The 20,202-nt window shown below is 37.6% G+C and overlaps 3 protein-coding genes across 3 annotated transcripts in view; 1 reads left to right on the top strand and 2 right to left on the bottom strand.

The window, feature by feature from the left end:
- The window catches only part of LOC311084348 (uncharacterized protein), a 195,010-nt gene extending 174,900 nt beyond the window's left edge, over positions 1 to 20,110 (bottom strand). The window contains exon 1 of the transcript XR_014606487.1: positions 14,507 to 20,110. The gene's annotated coding sequence lies outside the window, so the exon portion shown is untranslated. The remainder of the gene's footprint in view (positions 1 to 14,506) is intronic.
- The window catches only part of LOC311084359 (uncharacterized protein), a 51,688-nt gene that overhangs the window by 16,215 nt on the left and 15,271 nt on the right, over positions 1 to 20,202 (top strand). The gene's annotated exons all lie outside the window — the stretch shown is intronic.
- LOC311084358 (V-set domain containing T-cell activation inhibitor 1) lies at positions 88 to 14,627 on the bottom strand. Its single transcript, XM_084116348.1, has 4 exons — positions 14,487 to 14,627; positions 843 to 883; positions 411 to 731; positions 88 to 294 (listed from the first exon to the last, which is right to left on the bottom strand). Exons 1-4 carry the CDS (start codon positions 14,504 to 14,506, stop codon positions 200 to 202), a joined length of 477 nt encoding a protein of 158 aa, XP_083972474.1. The 5' UTR covers positions 14,507 to 14,627; the 3' UTR covers positions 88 to 199.

Here is a 20,202-nt window from a genome sequence, read left to right as displayed (position 1 = left end):
AAAGAGTCCAGAGTGTCTGCATTGTGATCCACTGGTCCAAAAATGAGTAAAAAAATGAAATAATATAATAATATAATAATATATAATAAATATACATATATTAAAACAGATGCAGATTGACAATGGTAGTGTTAACAGAAAATACAACTGGTGACTGTCGCTAAATGTTATCAAATGTAACAGGCACTCGAAGCAAGACTCAGATAAAGTGCAGAGTAAGTCCCAATAGAAGAATTAGGAAAGTCATAATCTTCTGTGATTGTGTTTCCATGGATGAGTTTCTTTCAGGCTTTTCTGTAAGAAAAACAAAATAATGTAGAGAGAAGCAGTTCTGTAAATTCATAAGTGTTGTATAGAAATAAAATGAAAATTTAAAACTCTTTAATTTACCAAACAACGATTCCATGTACCTTTGACAAAGAGCTGTAGCTGCTTTTCCTCGTTTGATTCTTGAATAAAACAAGTGTAGTTTCCTGCATGAATTAACTCCACATTTTTCAGTGTAATAGAATAGTTTCCGTTTACATAACCTGAAGACAAACTTTCCGTTCGATTCTGGAATATTGTGTCCTGGTCTTCTAGTGAGAGTTGGCCATTTATAATATTTAACACTTTACTGCTTACATTGTGTCGCCAAAGTACATCACTTTGTTTATTCTCATACAAGCACGGCAAGGTGACGTTGTCTCCAACAACACGCTCAAATCTGTTTGTGGAGTCCTGCAGAAACACTGGGGAAAAGAGTCATTTACGTTAGAAAGCAAACAACAATAAAAACTGCACCAAACTTAAAATACATCAATAGATACCAAATATCTTAACTGAGGTCTGTGAATACTAACCTTGGCCTGTGAGATGTAGAAGTAATACAACGAAGCAGCATCTGCACAAATGAGAGAAAGCAAAGTTAATATTTGATAAACAAAGGCTGGCTGCACCATCTATGATTCTTGTGCATATCCATTACTATTATGCTTTTTCAAATATTCCCTTTCATGCAGTGTGCAATATAGCCGTTTGTGAATGTAAAGTTCTGCAAAGTTGTAAAGTCGAAAGTGCACGATAAATGAAGTTATTATCTCTCAAAAGAAAGAATCGACTCTCAACCACCATTTGTGTTTCGAATCCCACTGCGTGTAATCCCACATACATTTGCATAATTCCCGTCCATGTTGTACGTTGTCCGTGAACAACTTGACCAGCCATTAAATGTCATTTTACTGACGACTGCTTCTCAAATCTCAGAGTTCAACGCAGGTTTCATACCCAGTTTATTTGGACCTGCTTGCTCCTCAGAATCACAACCATAAGTATGAATAATTATTGATGCATATACTTTCTACCGGGTGTTCAAAATACGTAGTTTTGTGTTTTATATTGTGTAAGTTTCCGGCTAACTCACATTATTCCTGTCTTACTGAAATACTTCTGCTAATCAGCTGTGGCCTGGGCCACTATTACCTAAAACTGTGTCTATTAATGCAAATCGTCTGCTGTTCTCACTACTTTGAGTAAAGATGAAGGAAGGAGCAAGATTTGTTTTACCAACGTTTATGTTACATCAGTTATTCACGTTAGTGCTGGGTTAAAATTATATGCTCCGTTATTTATACAGTTCCCGCATGAGCAACGCAATAAATTAGAAATATACACATTGGTTTGTTGATAGACATACTCTTGTTAATTCTGATGGAAAGGAATTACAGTTGCAACATCTCATAATGTACCTCAAACTGAGGAGTGTATCACTGAGAAACATCCTGCAATAAACACTGTCATTGTCACGTGTTCTTGAGTATCTTGAGTTCGGAAGAATTTATCGGTTGAAAGGAACGGAGTTCATTACACCCAAACAAACATTTGAGATGCTGTGCACATGAAATTGATTCACTGATTAGTCCAGTTAAACAATCAGATCCTCTGTTGAGGAAAATCAGTTTGTTTCGAAATTAAGGATTTAATCAGTAAATGCTTTTTCAATGTAGTTTGTCTTAATTTATTTATTATTATTTTTTTCTGCTTCAATTGAACATGTTTTTATATGCATTTTTTTTTTTTTGAACTGATACAAAATCTTGGTGTTTCCATCCAGCGGTTATGCAATATCTCAAAATTTGCATAAATATAGGCAAATGGAAACACAGCTAATGACAATTGTGTCCAGAGGAGTGCATGATTTCAAAGCCATACATCATCCTTGTAGTGAAGATAATATTAGACACACACACACACCATTTTCAGTCTGGGGGTTTACTGCCCAAGACCAGCCCCATCTTGTTTCAACAATAATAAAAAGTACAGATAGATAAAAACTGACATACTAAACTTCTTAAGCAAACATTCTGCAAACAAACTTCTGTATCTGTACTAGACATGATACATGGGCCTATGCGGATTTTCTCTTTTTCTCTGGGTGTATGAGTGAGTGAGTGAGTGAGAAAAGGGCACCTTTTAATTCATAGCACAAGTAAATGATGCACTGCTTTAAATACAAAGTAAAGATGTGTGATAATTTACTCATTCATTAATTTACTCAGACTCATTAATTCGCCTCACTTGCCAGTTGCCAATAGTTATTGGAAGCCTGATTAATTTCCACGAACAGGTTTGTTTGTTTCAACGAACCAGTTGAGAAAATTATTCAGTGGTTCTTTTACTCCATTGCGTAATGACGTCACTAGAATGTATTTCAACTCAGTGTTATGGTATATCACGTTGAAACAAAACTGCAAGTAGAAAAACCTATGTTTTTAACTTATGGTTTTAGGTCCAAGCTCACATAGCTGAGTGTTTTTGAATTGTTTGGTTTAATAATTAGGCTAAAAGGGGGAGTGACATTTTACCTTTGCGATTATGACTATGCTTTCACAGTTTGCTGGCTTGAGGAAAAATTCTTCTATTTAACATTTAAACTCATGCAAATTGTATGCACATAGGCCAAAAAAAAAAAAAAGATTAGCTCACAATGTCTGGGTAAGTGAGTAGAGGTAGTGCTTCGGAGTCTGTAATCCAGTGTTTTGGGTGCCAAGTCAAATGGATCACTAGGCGTGTTTCCATTACAAATTTGTGCAAAACATAACTAGGTATTGGTATCAATTTCAGTATCTATCAGCGAGTGATCCTCACAAGAGGGCCAGCATGCAATAAGGCATGACATCTTCACATTCTCTATATAGGGTATGGGAAGTGCTGGACGATTACTGACATACAACAGGCCGGGTGATATCAGAGTAAAAACATTAGGAGAACTTTAGCTGAAAGCTAGGGGAACATTCTGCAAACCTAAAAATAGTGTTCCATTTCGGTAAAGCAAAATTTCCCAGCTAACCAAAAACATATCTTAACTCGACAGCACAGCGTTTCCCTCAGGCAACGTAAAGTTTTAAGCCCTATGTTCAGTATATGTTTCTCTAAATGATTGCAACCAATTAGAAGGGTTGAAAAAGTTTCAAAGAACAGTCAATAAGGTGGGAGTCACTATCAAGCACCATCTGAAGGTGGGGCATCCATTTCTGACACATGGTCACAGTAGCACATGGTTTGAGAAGAATGCAAGGTTTGAATGGTTTAATAATCTTATTTAAAATTACATGAACTGTACATAAAAAATATGTGTGTATGTATGAAGGTGTAGAGAAGCCTTTTGGCAGGTTTTATGAAGTTTTATTTTATTTTGCATGTTTAGAAATTCAGTTTTTCTTTTTGTTGCCTCAGGGCAAAGTTGAGTTATCCTGCGTTGTGCAAAGTTGTACCCCTTGTACTTTTGAAGGATGTATTGGGCAATACCTCACACTGGAAAATAATGTGCTACTGCTTTTCTCTCCGATACAGTAGGAAATTAAATTAAATTAAATGTGGAGGATGTTAATTGTGACAAGATGGTTGACAGGTCAGTTTATGTGACAGGATGTGACAGAGAGCAACCGTTAAAGACGCTATTTTATGACAGGATATTATGTCCCAGCTTGACAGCTTGTCTACTCTTCTGCTAAACACTCGAAAGTATGAACTTTTTCTTCAAACACAGTACATACTTTTAGGGTGTAGTATAAGCAGGCGAATTGGGACACAGCAGTTGAGATTATCATATATTGTGAAAAGTATTAGAAGAGGTTCAGAGGAAAGAGGAGATTGATATTAGTTTGAGATAGCCATTAAACCCAAAATAGAGATGTAATAACAGAGCAGCTTTATTTAAATATTTGGAGAACACAGGTTTAAGAAGATTTGAGGGCTATTTTGTTTGTTGAGCTGAATACACAGTGCCGGCTGTAGCAAAGACTTTCATTAAGCAGGGGAGGATGGGGGTTTTAGAATATGTGGCTGCGTCTGAAAACTGATAAATGCTGCATTTAGAGGACGCATTCCAAGGTCGTGAGGCATCAAGGCGATACATGTCTGAATTCAATGTTAGTTTCAACACCTGTGTCCTGAGATCCCTTCATCTGATCGGTTTTTAAAGGCAGCATAGATGTATCCTTCACTGCCTTTGATATCCCACAATCCCGTGCTTACCATTCTGTGACAGTTGAGCTAGAAAAATAAAGATTTTACAGCTGGATGATTTACAGCTGGTGGTCAGTTTGTGTGTAAATGTACATTTTTGATGAACGTTTTCCACTTATGATGTAATTTCTACCGAGAAATTGCTATTGTAGTCCTTAAAAGCAGTGTCCAAAGCCACTAGAAGGCAAGCCTGCAACCTTTAGCCAAAAAAGCATAACTGCTAATGCTAACGCCGCGGCTGTATCAGTACGCAGGGAATGAGACCAGAGGCAGTTTTTTTTTTTTTTTAATGGATGTCAATGGAGAAGCTTTTGAGCCTAGCCTGCATGATACTCTATTCGTTTCTGGAAGCTGTTCTCAAATGTGCAGCACACAGATAAACATTGGGATTATAATGTTAAGGTATACTAAGGTTAAATACATTTTAACCAGTTCGTCAGCCTTAGGAAGGTCAAACAAATGAGTTGTGGAAAAAACAGCATCTCTTTGACATAGCAGCAGCTGAACCAGGCCTTTTTTGCATATTCTGTGGGCGGGGATTATTTAAATGAGTAACATTATGACTTCATAAAGCCTGGAAAAAAATTATGTTGTAGTCCAAACGAGCCGTTCGTTCGGTCTGGTCTTTGAGCTTTGTAGAAAGTGTTCTTTCTATCGCTGCCAGGTAAATCTTGTATTGTAATGATTTATGACTGTTGTGTGCCTATTGATGATGATAATGATATAATGCATTTTAATGAATGAAGGTAATAATAAAAAATATGTATTAATTAATTAAATATGTATTAAATTCCAATTAGGTTTTTAGTGTAATCTTAAATGTAGTTTAATGCGCCCTGCAGTGACTATTACTTTGCAGCTAATAGAGATATTCACACTCTTTTTTCCACAGTAAAGCACATTCCACAAACATTGCAGACCTACAGTACACTGTTTACTAGTGATATAAAGGAATAGTTCACCCAAAAATGAAAATGCTGTCATCATTTACTCTCCCTCAAATTGTTCCAAACCTGTATGATTTCCTTTCTTCTGCTAAACACAAAAGAAGATATTTTGAAGAAAGTCGGTAACCAAACGACTGATGGACCCCATTGACTTCCATAGTAGGAAAAATAAAATACTATGGATGTCAATGGGGACCAGCAACTGTTTAATTACCAACCTTCTTTAAAATATCTTCTTTTGTGTTCAGCAGAAGAAAGGAAATCATACAGGTTTGGAACAACTTGAGGGAGAGTAAATGATGACAGAATTTTCATTTTTGGGTGAACTATCCCTTGACACCAAATATAGAACATTTATTCACAAGACCAATCCGCTAATTAGTTGATTAATGTTAACTGTAACTGACTCACTGACCGTCATAAATCTTTCAAGGTCACTGCCATTACACGATAGGCTGAGGCGCCTCACGTGATTCAGGTTAGCTTTCTCCAATGGTAAGATATAGTAGGTGCTTTCATTCGACCGTAAGTGGACCACTTTTGTCTCCTTAAATGCTCGTTTTTTGGGGTCGACAGCTTATAAAAACTTATTTCTGTTTTTTTTGCTTATTTGCTGTACACCTTGTCACATAGCAGCTTTCAGACATTGTTTTGTTTTTGTTATAAGTCAGAAATTACAAGGAGGCAGCTTCTAACAATGCAAAGTCAATGAGACGGTTAGATTGTCCCCCATTGTGGGCATGGCCTAAATGTGCTCTGTCTTTATCAATAGCATTGTGTAGGAAATCAGCACTGTAAAATCAGCTGTGGGGCAGAGTTTGCACTAACTGGATTGGTGGAAAAAAATCGTGCATGCGTGTCATGTGTAGGTGATTTGCACGTGATTTGCACCGCACGTGATTTGCGATTATTTTATGCGCAGCTTGTCAGTGGAGTGCGGCTGATTGGTAGTAAATACTGCCCCATTTGAACGCCAGAGGGCGCTCTCACGCAAACACGATAAATATACCCCACCGCAGACATCATTCCAGGAAATCCCTATCGCTGTGGCTGAATAATCAGAAGATTGAAACGCTTTGATTAAACATGACTTATAAATACACAACTGCCTTATTCTGTGTCAGAAGCACATCATCTCACAGAAGGAGGAGCTCAACTGTCGTTATGAAGTGAGTTTGGAGTAAATGCATGTTATTAAATGTTGTCTGTTGTTGGACAAGAGGTTCATAAATGCTTCTCATGTTTTGGAAAGATGTTTGACACGTGTTGCTTTTTAAAATGCACGTTATAAGTGACTCAAACTCACAGTGCTTTCAGATGGAGCAGCGTTTACAGAGCCGTACATCAATGACAAACTGCACATTAAAAAAAATAATCGCAGCCTTTGCGATTTTAAAATCGCGATAAGCCATCTCGATTTAAGTGCGATTACATGGAAAGTGCGATTAATCGTTCAGCCCTAGTCATGTGCCTATCTGCCAATGAGAGGAAGCCACGCCCTATTTTGGAGCTCCCAAGTCCCACCCCGTTTTGGAGTTCCCACCCCCATTTGGGAATCTCCTGGGCTGCGTTCCAGTCCACTTTTAGACACGCACTTGCAAACTTCCCTAAGCACTTCTCTCGGGGGAATCCCTGCCGCCATTTTGAAGTGTGTTCCACTTTGTGAAGTGGACGAGGGAAGTTTATATGGACAGACCCTCGTTCCCTCAATCTTGACCGAGGGAGCGAGTCTACTTCATATGTACACTTCAGGCACCTATATGTCCCACAATGCAGTACGATTGTGACGTCACCAAAAAACTCGTCTAATCACCACCACAAACAACTCTATATATTAGTTATATATATTTTTTTTATTTAAAACAACCCAAACACACCTATATACATTTGGATGCTGTATTAAACAAATTCTTAAAGGGAATAAATGTAAATAATAAATAAAGCTCTATAGCTGATTCCAAGTGATCAAGGGCTTAGGATGTTCCAATTCAGCCCATTGCAGTTTCCGCCAGTAGTGGGCACTCGTGCATCGTAAGCAATGACGTACATCCGAGTGAATGAGACGGAGGGAAGTTAGCAGGGGGGTAATTGAGCTCTCGATTTCCGTACCACCCCCGGTGGCCGCCATTGGCTAACAAGCCTTCACCTGCTGTTAGCATTCCATTGACTCCCATTCATTTTGGCGTCACTTTGACAGCGAATAACTTTACATCTGAGGCATTTAAAGACTCCATTTGTCCATTGTTTATTTCTAAAGAAACACGACAATGTATAAAATGCTCCATTACCTTGTATCTTACGTTATGGCCCCGTAGAAGCAGTTTTTGTAAAAACAGGCTAACAATTGCGTCATAACCACGCGACTCTCTGGAAATTACCGTATAGACAGGAGGAGAAGCTCGCAGTCAATCGGGGGGACGTGGAGGCATAAAGTCCGATAAAGTCAAGGGAGAAGCCCATAGAGAGTCATAAAGTTGTTCCTGCTCCTAGCTTATGGACAGATCCTACTCACGCTCTCCGTCTCTGCAAGATTCGGAAGGGAATGGTTCAGATTTCGTTTGGCACAGCTACTAGAAGACTTACAACTGTCAGACGGCTTGCTCACGTCACATCCATGTCGTCAAGCTCAGTTTGAGTCTGCGCAGTTCGCTCGGCAATCAGGAAATGAGTGCTTCTAATTTGCTTCACTTTTCTCCGTTGAAACCTATGGGGTCGCTGTGTCCAGTTTATATACTGTCTATGGAAGTTAGCGAGTGAAGGGCATGACAATTTTGGGCCCTGTCCCAAATGGCACACTCTGGTAGGGCTGCACGATTAATCGAAAAAAAAATCACGATCTCGATTCAAACATAAATGCGATCTCATTTCTTAATGATGGCGATTCACTTCCGTGTATTTCTTTTTCCGTGTATTATTTTATTTTATGAGAATAATAATAATAATATTCAAGTTGTACCGGCAAAAGTGCGTGTTCAGTGCTGTTCGCGAGTGTCACGAGTCACCACAGCACCACTAACCGCTTACGTTTCTGTGGTAAGTTGTAACCTACAGCTCCTGCACTGGGATTTAAGCAGCTTGTTTAAAGGGGACCTATTATGCCCCTTTTCACAAGATGTAAAATAAGTCTCTGATGTCCCCAGAGTGTGTATGTGAAGTTTTAGCTCAAAATACCCAACAGAATTTTATTTACAGCACGTTTAAATCATCATTTTTGGGGTCTGTGAAAAACGCACTGTTTTAGTGCTTCTCCTTTAAATGCTAATGAGCCGCTGGTTCACGGCACAGGGGGCGGAGCCTAAGCAGGGAAGATGATAATAATAAAACAGACAGTCACAGTAATGGTGTTCATTTCGACCATAAAAATGCCTACAGAGTCAGAGAATATATGCTGTATGGAGTTGGAACAGGTATAGTTTAGTTTAATTACGATTATAACCTATTTGGCATTGCTTGTACACTATTAATGCAAGCCTGCTGTAGGACTCCGTCTGACGATCTGAATTGTCTGAATGATGACACAAAATATACTGATGAGTTTAATAAAGTTTACTGTATGTCACACAAAAGATGAAGCATCAGTTTTTCTTCAGAAAATCACTGTTAGAGCGGAGTAAACAGTATAAGAAGTGCATAAGTAACTTACATAAATTTCTGTAGAGTTGAGGGAGCATTTTCTTTGAAAACAAAATGAATCCACCTCGCCTTCAGTGGCTGGCAGATTTCAAGAGTTCGCAGTGAACTCGATCAGGGCGGGTCTAAGTTATAACAGCAGTGTCAGTCAACACTCGTGGGCGGGGCCTGTGGCTTTAGTGATGTCACTAAAGCCACATTCTGAAAACGGGTCGTTTGGAGAGACTGCTTATGATTTATGGGGATTAAAAAAAAAGGAGTGAGTGGATTTTTATCACTGTAGGGTGGTTGTGTACACACACTGCCAACACACATTTATGTCCAAACACCATACAAAAGTGAATTTTGCATAATAGGTCCCCTTTAAGGTAATGGCGAAAATCATTTTAGAACAGCAGCGAAAATGTAAAAGTAGGCTATATAAACTTTAATATATCCTTTTATTGAAACGGGTGCTTTGCTGTGCTTTTACTTTCACTTTTGCCACAGAGACCCTTTTATGTCCTATAATTATAAATGTGTCGTATTTTTGATAATCCGCGCAGATTTCAGTTGATGATTCTGTTTAAAGTTATTAATAACAAATCATGAATGAAAGAAAAAGAAAAGAGCAGAATGTGCTTTATATTGAAAAGAAATATTAATAGCACGATAAGTCGCGAAAGAGAACTGAATTATACTGAGAGGATGATGTGCGCGCGCTCCGAGCACAACACGGACAAGCATAGTAGCCTTTGTCTTCGGTTACTCGCCTAAATGGCCAAATAAACACAGAAATGTATAAAACTGCCAAGTCGAGTATTCCCGTAAACACAGTAGATGTAAGTAATATGTACATCAACCCCCCCGCAAGGTAACACCACTAATCTCTACAATCACCTCAAACGTCACCACAAAATACAGTACGAGTTAGCCATGAAAGACAAGGGAGCCACACCTCAAAATACCACTAGGGTAGTGTTCTTGGCCAAGAACCTTTAAGGTTCTGTGCCAATTGGAGCAAAAAGCACAGGTTCTTTATTACTGTATATGTTAATGTTCTCTAATATGTTCAACAACATAAAGCTTTAAAATTATTCACTTTAAGGGGTCTAAAATAAAGAAAAGATCAATTTTTTTGTTACTCCTGCACTTTATTATACTGAATGTCCTGTTTTTTCTTTCTTTTTTTTTTTGTACTTGAGTGCAATAAATTTTGGTTTAAAAAATGAGAATCGTGTAAGAGAATCGTGATCTCAATTCCCATGGAGAAAAATCGTGATTCACATTTTAGCAAGAATCGTGCAGCCCTACACTCCCGGCTTGTGGACTTCCTCAGAGTCCACACTTTGGTGACGTCATGTAGTGCAGACCTATAGGGCCCTTGGCGCGAGTCCACGAGGGCGCATTGAGAGGTATTTTTGGGACAGACTCGATCGGCACGCCGGAAATAACGGCCTGGTTGTTGTTGGACAGGAGAAATCACATTTTTGCGCTCCGACGTCTTGTCTCCATGTCAACTACACAGCCTACTTTTACAGTTCTATATTTTGATATTGTGCATATCACCTGGGCATTAGATAGGCCTACATCATGCTTATTTAAATGATGTATCAGTTGTACATAATAATACATAATGTTCCATTTGAACTAAGATTACAATTTTAACATATAATGAAAATGTGCATGAGTTTCAGATGAATTTACAGGTTTCAATATTCATACTGTTTACATATGACTCAGTAAAGCCCTGACATTCGGTTCTATTTATTTAATGAATCATAATGTGATCGTATTATTCAACACACTATTATTATGTTTGAGACATCAACCACTGGTCGATGACCATAATGTTAGTATAAACTGTAGGTAACAACTGGTAAAATGTACATCTATGTCATAAAAACCGTAATATTTTCTTCTCAGCCATGTCAACAATTATCCGTGAGCGAAATCTCCTCCCATCCGTTGTCTGATTGGCCTTTCGCAAGGATTCCTGGGTAGTTAGAGTGTGTGGAGCCTGCATCTAGGGCCCTGTCCCAAATGGCGCACTTCATGCGGACTTTCGGTCTCGTGGACTTGAATTGCGCGTGCTCGCTGAGTCTACGAGTCCGTAGGCCGTCCCATTCAGCATTTTACCGCTCTGAAGTGAGCTCAGCAGTACCCTTGAAGCGGTCTTCCGAAGCCCGCATAGATGCAGGCTCCACACACTTTAACTACCCAGGAATCCTTGCGAGATGCCAATCAGACAACAGATGGAAGGAGATTTCGCTCACGGATAATTGTTGACATGGCTGAGAAGAAAATATTACGGTTTTTATGACCTAGATGTACATTTTACCAGTTTTTACCTACAGTTTATACAAACATTATGGTCATCGACCAGTGGTTGATGTCTCAAACATAATAATAGCGCGTTTAATAATACGATCACATTATGATTCATTAAATAAATAGAACCAAATGTCAGGGCTTTACTGAGTCATATGTAAACATAGTATGAATATTGAAACCTGTAAATTGAAAAAATTATGTTTAAATTATGTTTTAAAATTGTAATCTTAGTTCAAATGGAACATTATGTAGCCTATTATTATGTACAACTAATGGCAGCCACCGGGGGTGGTACGGAAATCGAGAGCTCAATTACCCCCCTGCTAACTTCCCTCCGTCTCATTCACTCGGATGTACAATACATAATTTAAATAAGCATGATATAGGCCTATCACCTAGCACAGGTGATATGCACAATATCAAAATATGGAACTGTAAAATTAGGCTGTGTAGTTGACATGGAGACAAGACGTCGGAGCGCAAAAATGTGATTTCTCCTGTCCAACAACAACCAGGCCGTTATTTCCGGCGTGACGATCGAGTCTGTCCCAAAAATACCTCTCAATGCGCCCTCGTGGACTCGCGCCAAGGGCCCTATAGGTCTGCACTACATGACGTCACCAAAGTGTGGACTCTGAGGAAGTCCACAAGTCCGGAGTGTGCCATTTGGGACAGAGCGGACTTCGGAAGACCGCTTCAAGGGTACAAAGGGGGCGCTGCTGAGCACACTTCAGAGCGTTAAAATGCTGAATGGGACGGCCTGCGGACCAGTGGCGTAGCCACGAGGGGGCCTGGGTGGGCCTAGGCCCCCTCATTTACATGTCCGGGCCGGCCCCCTCAGATTTCTGATTGCTTAAAATAAAATAATAAAAATAAGAAATTGTTGATGTGTTAGTCTAATTGATAGATTGACCAATCAAAATACTGCGCGGTGAAATGCGGCTGTTTTCAAACTTGATTTGACGTGTTGTGCATAACCTATGCTTTCATCTTCGCGTGAGAGTTCATGCGGTGAATGGCAGCGTTGTGCAAAGTACAATACGCACGAAAAGATGAGCGAGAAGGGGAAAATAAGCCATCTACATCTGAGTTTGCTTCAGCTTACTACAAGACGACAGCGAGTGAAGTGGCTAGGAGACAGAAACGCACATATTTCATCACAGGAATAGCGGTGAGACTTCGACTTAGATCGGCACAATGCGCAATGACTTGTTTGCAATTGATGAACCGCCTTCACAACCAGTGATGACACATTTCCTGTATAGCCTATATCTGTTGTATGAAGAGTTTGGTTTTAAAACGCGATAAATTCGTTATGATTAATTTGAGTAATAATGTGTTTTCTTTACCAAGAGAGTGGAAAGATTAAAACCACTATTTTTTTGTTTATTTCACATAGCATATTTTGATTTTCAAATATTATAAAATATAATAAAGGATTAGTTTCCCCCCAAAATGCAATAAATTCATGACACTTTTTTTTCCAAAATGCAATTAATCCATTGAATCAATATAAAAAATATTTTTCATATTTTAACTGTTGAAATACACAACAAAGTAAGTTGATCCACATATGACAGCCTCTGAACTTGGTCAATACTAATCTTATATAACTTACAGGCACTGGACAAAAAATAGCCGACATTAAATCACCACTAAGAAATACCTCCTGAACTTTTTTTTACGGCGATCAGCTGTAAAATGGCTTGGTCCTGCTTGGTTTCCGTTGACTTTGAGTAAAACAATTGAAAGTTTTTCAAAAGATCCCCTGGGGTGAAAGTGTCAGCGTGACAGAAGTTTGATGCTGTCGTGTGAGAACAAGCAACAGTCGAGATTTTTCCTCCTCCCGCGTGCCTCATCTTCCTAATCTCATCATAGCCTGATTTCGATGGCTTACGTTTCTTCCCCACCGCAGAAACCACCACCTCACGGTCACCAGTGCCGTCAAATTTTTTTATTTTTTTTTGTGGATCACAAAGTAGAAGGAAAACTAGGATGCCGGGTTTATTCAAAGCGCCGCCGTTACGGTTTACAAAGCGTGTAATGGTGCGCTGACTGCGCGGATATCACATTTTACATAAAATTAAAAATTGACTTTTCAACACCGACCAGAAACAATACAGATTTTTGCTGGAACTATATATATATATATATATATATATATATATATATATATATATATATATATATATATATATATATTTAACGTTTATCGCGTTTTGGAACCAAACTCTTCATATATTTGCTGAGTAAGATGACATGATTGACACTTTTTATAATCGCCCTAGTAGGCCTACTTCATGTAAAAGATAATCGCCGAGCTATTTCGTAGGCTGCTATAGCCTAGGCTAGCCTATATATATATATATATATATATATATATATATATATATATATATATATATATATATTTATATTATATATATTATTAGTTGCCCCCTCATTTTAAGATGGCCCCCCCCCAAAAATAAAATTCTGGCTACGCCCCTGCTGCGGACTCGTAGACTCGGCGAGCACGCGCAATTTAAGTCCACGAGACCGAAAGTCCACATGAAGTGCGCCATTTGGGACAGGGCCCTTGGACTGGAATGCAGCCCAGGCTGCAGTCACACCCTTCTCCTATCATAAGACAATCTCTGGTAGTGGACAATCAATCACGTGACTGGAAAGAAAAGTTTCTTTTTTTTCACGAAAAAAAAAAGAACGGAGCTTCACGAGAATTGCGTTGAGTAGCCTACTCGATACGCGATTTGAAGCTTCAGTGTCATCTGACTAACATCACTATTCTGAACACAGTACAATTTATAGTTGATTCAGTTATATAGAGGTCTGTGTTTTAGCTGAATATTTTGGTGGAGCTTTGCCCTTCCAGACGAGATGCGAGATATTTTTTTTTTTACTGTTAGTAAATCTGCTTAAAAAATCTGTATTGTAAAAACCGCTAGTCTATATAAATAATTGTGACATGATCGTGACTGCCATCGGCAATCTCACCAATCGTTAAGGCCGAACTTCGAACAGACCTAATCCTACTCAAAAATTGTCCACGTTATAAACACGTGTGTGACATGGGATTGTCAACGCACATACCTTAGTGTCATGGTTACCATGTAGCGGCCGATCGCCAACAATGATCAGCGGTTTATGCGTCTTCACGTTTCTCTTCCTGTTTTCCAAATGTTTATGGCTGGGCTGCGCTCCACTCCAAATTCGTATGCCCTTCTTCACATAACTTCCCTACGTCTCCCAATAAATAAATCAGTAAATCAGTTTCTTCTTCTTCTTCTTCTTCTTCCTCCTTGCTTTTTTACGGCGGATCGCAGACAAATATGTGCATTACCGCCACCTATCATGGAAATGGACCATTGACACTTCCTATACTATAACCTCTCAACCAACATAAATTCCCCTTATTTACCCGCACAGAGGCTTCATAGAGTTTCATCCGGCGCTGCGTGTTCAGCTCCTCCGTCCACTCTCAGCTATGGACGCTTGTTTCCGCCACAGAATAAAACATTTTAAAAGACAATTGCGACTTTTTATTTACATCTCGCAATTCTGACTTTATTTCTCAGAATTGCGAGATATAAAGTCAGAATTTAGTGAAATAAAGTCACAATTGCGTGTTATAAAGTCAGAATTGCGTGTTATAAAGTCAGAACTGCGAGATATAAAGTAGCAATTGCGTCTTATAAAGTCAGAATTCTGACTTTTTTTCTCGCAATTGCGACTTTATATCTCGCAGTTCTGACTTATAACACATAATTGCGAGTTTATATCTCGCAATTGACATCTTTTCTCAGAATTGTGAGATATAAACTCACAATTGTGAGATATAAAGTCCAATTCTAAGGGGGAAAAAAGACGGACTTTTTTTTTTTTTTTTACCTCAGAATAGTTTATATCTCACAATTCTGACTTTATAACACGCAATTGCGACTTTATATCATGCAATTCTGACTTTATATCTCACAATTGCGTGTTATAAAGTCAGAACTGCGAGATATAAAGTCAGAATTGCGTGATATAAAGTCGCAATTGCGAGAAAAAAAAGTCAGAATTCTGACTTTATAAGACGCAATTGCGACTTTATTTCACGCAATTCTGACTTTATATCTCGCAATTCTGACTTTATAACACGCAATTCTGACTTTATATCTCGCAGTTCTGAGAAATAAAGTCAGAATTGCGAGATAAACTCGCAATTGTGAGATAAAAAGTCGCAATTATCTTTTAAAATGTTTTATTCTGTGGCGGAAACAAGCTTCAATACTCAGCCCCCATGACAGATAAAATAAAATAAAAAATAAAAATAAAAAAACACCCTCATTTAAATACGCTTATTTAACCCAGTATTTCCCAAATATTCTACCATTAAATTTATTATACTCCTATCTGACTTTAATACATTTTGAATTGTAAACTTAACTCCTATATTATTTAATTCCTCCTTCAACTCTTTACTTTCAACATTATATCTCCTACAGTGCATTACTACATGCTCAACTGTTTCACTAACTTCACATGCCTCACATAAACCTGTTGGATTCTTACCTATTAAATGCAATGTACTATTCAATCTTGTATGCCCCAATCTTAATCTTGTAATCATATTCTCCTCCTACTCCTACCTGATATTCTTCCTTTACCCACTATTGACTGTATTTGATGCATATGTCTACCTTTTATTTCATTATCCCAATATTGCTGCCATATTTTCAGAATATTCTTTTTAATAATTGACTTAATTTCTGACCTACTAAATAAAATCTGTATATCTACTATTTCTCGTTCTATTGCCTTTTTTGCTAATGCATCAGCCTCCTCATTACCTCTCAACCCAATATGAGCTGGAACCCACAAAAACTGTACCTCTAAACTAGCTTGTTTGATTGAATATAATTCTTGAATTATCTCTATTACCATATCCTGTCTTGTTTCTGACTTCATCTCCTTCAAACTTATTAGAGCTGAACTACAATCTGAACATATTACTGCCTTGGATATGTTAACTTCCCTAATCCACCTTATTGCCATAATTATTGCAAACATCTCTCCAGTATACACCGATAAACAATCTGATATCCTTTTATTCTTATACACTTTAACCTTTGGAATAATGAATGCAGAACCCACATGATCAGTTTTTGAATCTTTTGATGCATCTGTAAAAATGTGCATATATTCCCCATATCTTGACCCAATATACTCCCTTACATTATATACTTCTGTTTCATATGAACCTTCCTTTTGTCTTTTTTCTAATAAACTTAAATCTACTTCTGGTTGGGGCATAACCCATAATGGTACTGGAGATAAAGGAATTATTGGAGCATATCCAACCTCCTCCAATCTCATATCTCTAACTAATTTCCTCACACTCCATCCAAAACTATTACACTCTCTCTTCTCATGTTCCCAACTAGGACTCATTACTTTTCTTGTTGGATGATCCTCTCTCTGTCCTCTCAAATTTGCCCAGTAAGATGCCATTAATTGCTGTCTTCTTATCTGCAAAGGCATTTCACCCATCTCTACTTGAAGAGCCGAAATTGGAGAAGTTGGATATGCTCCGCAGCAAATTCTTAGTGCTTGAGATTGAATTCTTTCTATTTTAATTAAATGAGATTTTTATTTGCAGAACCATATACAACCATAATCCATTATAGATCTTATCATAGATATATATATAGTTTTTAAAGCCAATCTATCTGCTCCCCATTCCTGACCTGAAATACATCTCATTACATTCACAACTCGCTTACATCTTCCCACCATTTTTTCAATATGCTCTCTCCAATTTAATCTATTATCAAACCAAACTCCTAGAAATCTTACTGTACTTACACGCTCTAATTCTTTTTTGTATAATTTAACATCTTAACATCCATATTCCTCCTCATTTTAGTAAAAACTATTATTTTTGTCTTTTCCACTGAAAACTTAAAACCATTTTCCCCTGACCACTTTTCTACTTCATTTAGCGCACATTGCATTTTCTTTATGTTATACTCTATATTCTTTCCTCTAAACCAGATAGCCCCATCATCAGCAAACAATGATTTCCCCATACTTCTATCAATCCTTGAAAAAACATCATTAATCATGATAATAAATAAAAGACTTTATCTTTGACTTTGGACAATAAAAGACTTTGGACTTATTACACTGCCCTGAGGTGTACCATTATCAATTATTCCACTTGAAGATATAGCTCCACCCACCTTTACTCTAACACTTCTTCCAATTAAAAACTCTTTAATCCAATTATACATTCTTCCTTTTATACTCATCTTCTGTAACTTTATTAGTAACCCCTCTTTCCACAACATATCATAGGCCTTTTCTATATCAAAGAAAACAGCAATGACACTTTCCTTATTTATAAATGCCTTCCTTATTTCATCTTCTAAAAATACTATTGGATCCATAGTCCCTCTACCACACCTAAACCCTCTTTGATAAGAAGAAAACCAGTTCATTATTTTCCAAATGATAAGTCTATCAGTTACCATTCTCTCCATTACCTTACATAAATGAGAAGTTAAAGCTATTGGACGATAATTTATAGGATTACTTGGATCTTTCCCAGGCTTTTTAATAGGTATAATTAATGCTTCCTTCCAACTTTGGGGAATTATACCTTCCATCCATATTCTATTATAAAATGTTAAAATCACTTCCATAGAAATTTCACTAAAATACACATGCACTTTCGGTCTTCTTCTTTTTTTAAAAAAAATGGTGATCGGCATCCGACGGTGCATTACCGCCACCTACTGTACTGGATGGAGTGTGGTGGGTCTGAGTCAAATTCCTCCCAAGTAAAAAATTCCTGTTCCTTAAATTCTGTTAATTAATCCAGTTATCCAGTCTCAAGTATTTTATTAAACTTTAATTATTATCACCATTAAGTATGTCTTTAATGTTAACTTTCATTGTACCTTTCTTCCTAATTTCTTCCTTTAATATTTATCTTTCCGTGAGGTACTTTTGGCAGTGACTTAATATATGTTCAACTGATTCCTCATCTTGACAATGTTCACATAAGCCATTATGATGTTTCCCTGTAATGTTTTATTTAATCCTGTGTGTCCCATTCTCAACCATGTGATTATACCCTCTATTTTATTATTTCCTTTACATACCCTCCTACTTTCTTCTGTATTTTATAATAATGTACTGTTACTGCCCTATCCCAAATATGTTGCCATTCCTTTATTATACTACTCTTAATTATTACTGTGATTCAGATTTACTATATAGGATTTCCATCTACCTTGAATGCTTCGTTAGCTTTAAAATGTCAGCCATTTCATTTCCTTTTAACTCCTGTATGTCCTGGAATCCACATGAATGCTATAGTCACATTCACTCGCTGAAGTCTAAATAAGATTTCATATATTTCATATATACAGTCTTGTCTGTCCTTTGATGACATTGTCTTCATTGAAATCAATGCTGAACTGGAATCTGAACATATAATTACTTTCCGCGTACCATTTTCCTCTATCAGAGCATTATATTATTATAGCCATCAACTCTACTGTATATATTGCCAGGTGATCTGTAGTTCTTATCTACATTGAAATTGCTAATTCTGGTATAAAAACACCAAAACACGTCTTTCCTGTATCTAAATTCTTGGAGCCATCTGTGTAAACAATGGTCTCCCAATGTCTTCTTGCATATTAGAAAATATATCGTTAATCATTATTGAAAAGAGAATTGGACTTAGTACGCTCCCTTGGGGAGTTCGATTCTCCACCACATATCTTTCTGACAATGCTAAAACAATTCTAACTAGAATACAGTAGCTCTCCCAAATAAAAAGTCTTTAACCCAGTTAAACATCCTTCCTATGATTCCTAAATTATTTAATTTAATCATTACACCTTCCTTCCTTCCATACCATATCATATGCTTTTTATATAGCAACAAATACTGCCAATACTATCCCCTTATTAACCTGTGCCTTTCTAATTTATGTTTCTAGACAAACTATATGTTCCATAGTACTCCTTCCTCTTCTAAACCCGCTTTGATATTACATTTTAAATATTATGAGTTTTCCTTAACATCTTTAACCTCCTTAACCTTCTATTTCTCTTTCTAACACTCTCACTACAAACATCTGTCCACCAGGGTACTGCTCTCTTCTTCATTTTACCCCTACTTTTAGGAATTGTCTGCCTATTAAAGGGGTGGTATAATGCCCTTTTCAAAAGATGTAAAATAAGTCTTTGATGTCCCCAGAGTGTGTATGTGAAGTTTTAGCTCAAAATGTCCCACAGATATTTTTATATAGCATGTTAACATTTTCACTTTTTGAGGTTGAGCAAAAACGCATCGTTTTTGTGTCTGTCCCTTTAAATGCAAATGAGCTGCTGCTCCCGGCACAGAGGGTGGAGCTTTAACAGCTTGCACTCACACAGACATGCACTGAAAATTTCAAAAACTTTTAGCCTTTTATGTTCAAACCAGAGAAATCAGACAAAGATGGAGAGACTCAAGAAGAAGTGACAACATGTAGACAACATTTCTGAAGGGTTAGTTGATGAATTTATGTAGCTGATGTGTAGTTATTTTCTAGTCATTGATTAGCATATTCTGTCTTGATAATCTATAAATCTCGTTCCGGGGGCGGGGTTTATGTAAATTTTAGGGTTTGTGATGTCACTAACCCGGGAGGAAGCTTGTGTAGTCCCTACCAGCCGAGGGAGGCCAAGATGGCGCCATTCCAAGCAGACACGCTGCTCTCTTAATCCTCAGACATCATTGTGATTTACATGCAATAAGTGAGGAA

This window comes from Abramis brama (assembly GCF_963993115.1).
Source record: "Abramis brama genome assembly, chromosome: 6".
NCBI classification, from domain to species: domain Eukaryota; kingdom Metazoa; phylum Chordata; class Actinopteri; order Cypriniformes; family Leuciscidae; genus Abramis; species Abramis brama.
This window is presented reverse-complemented; position numbering and strand designations above follow the sequence as displayed.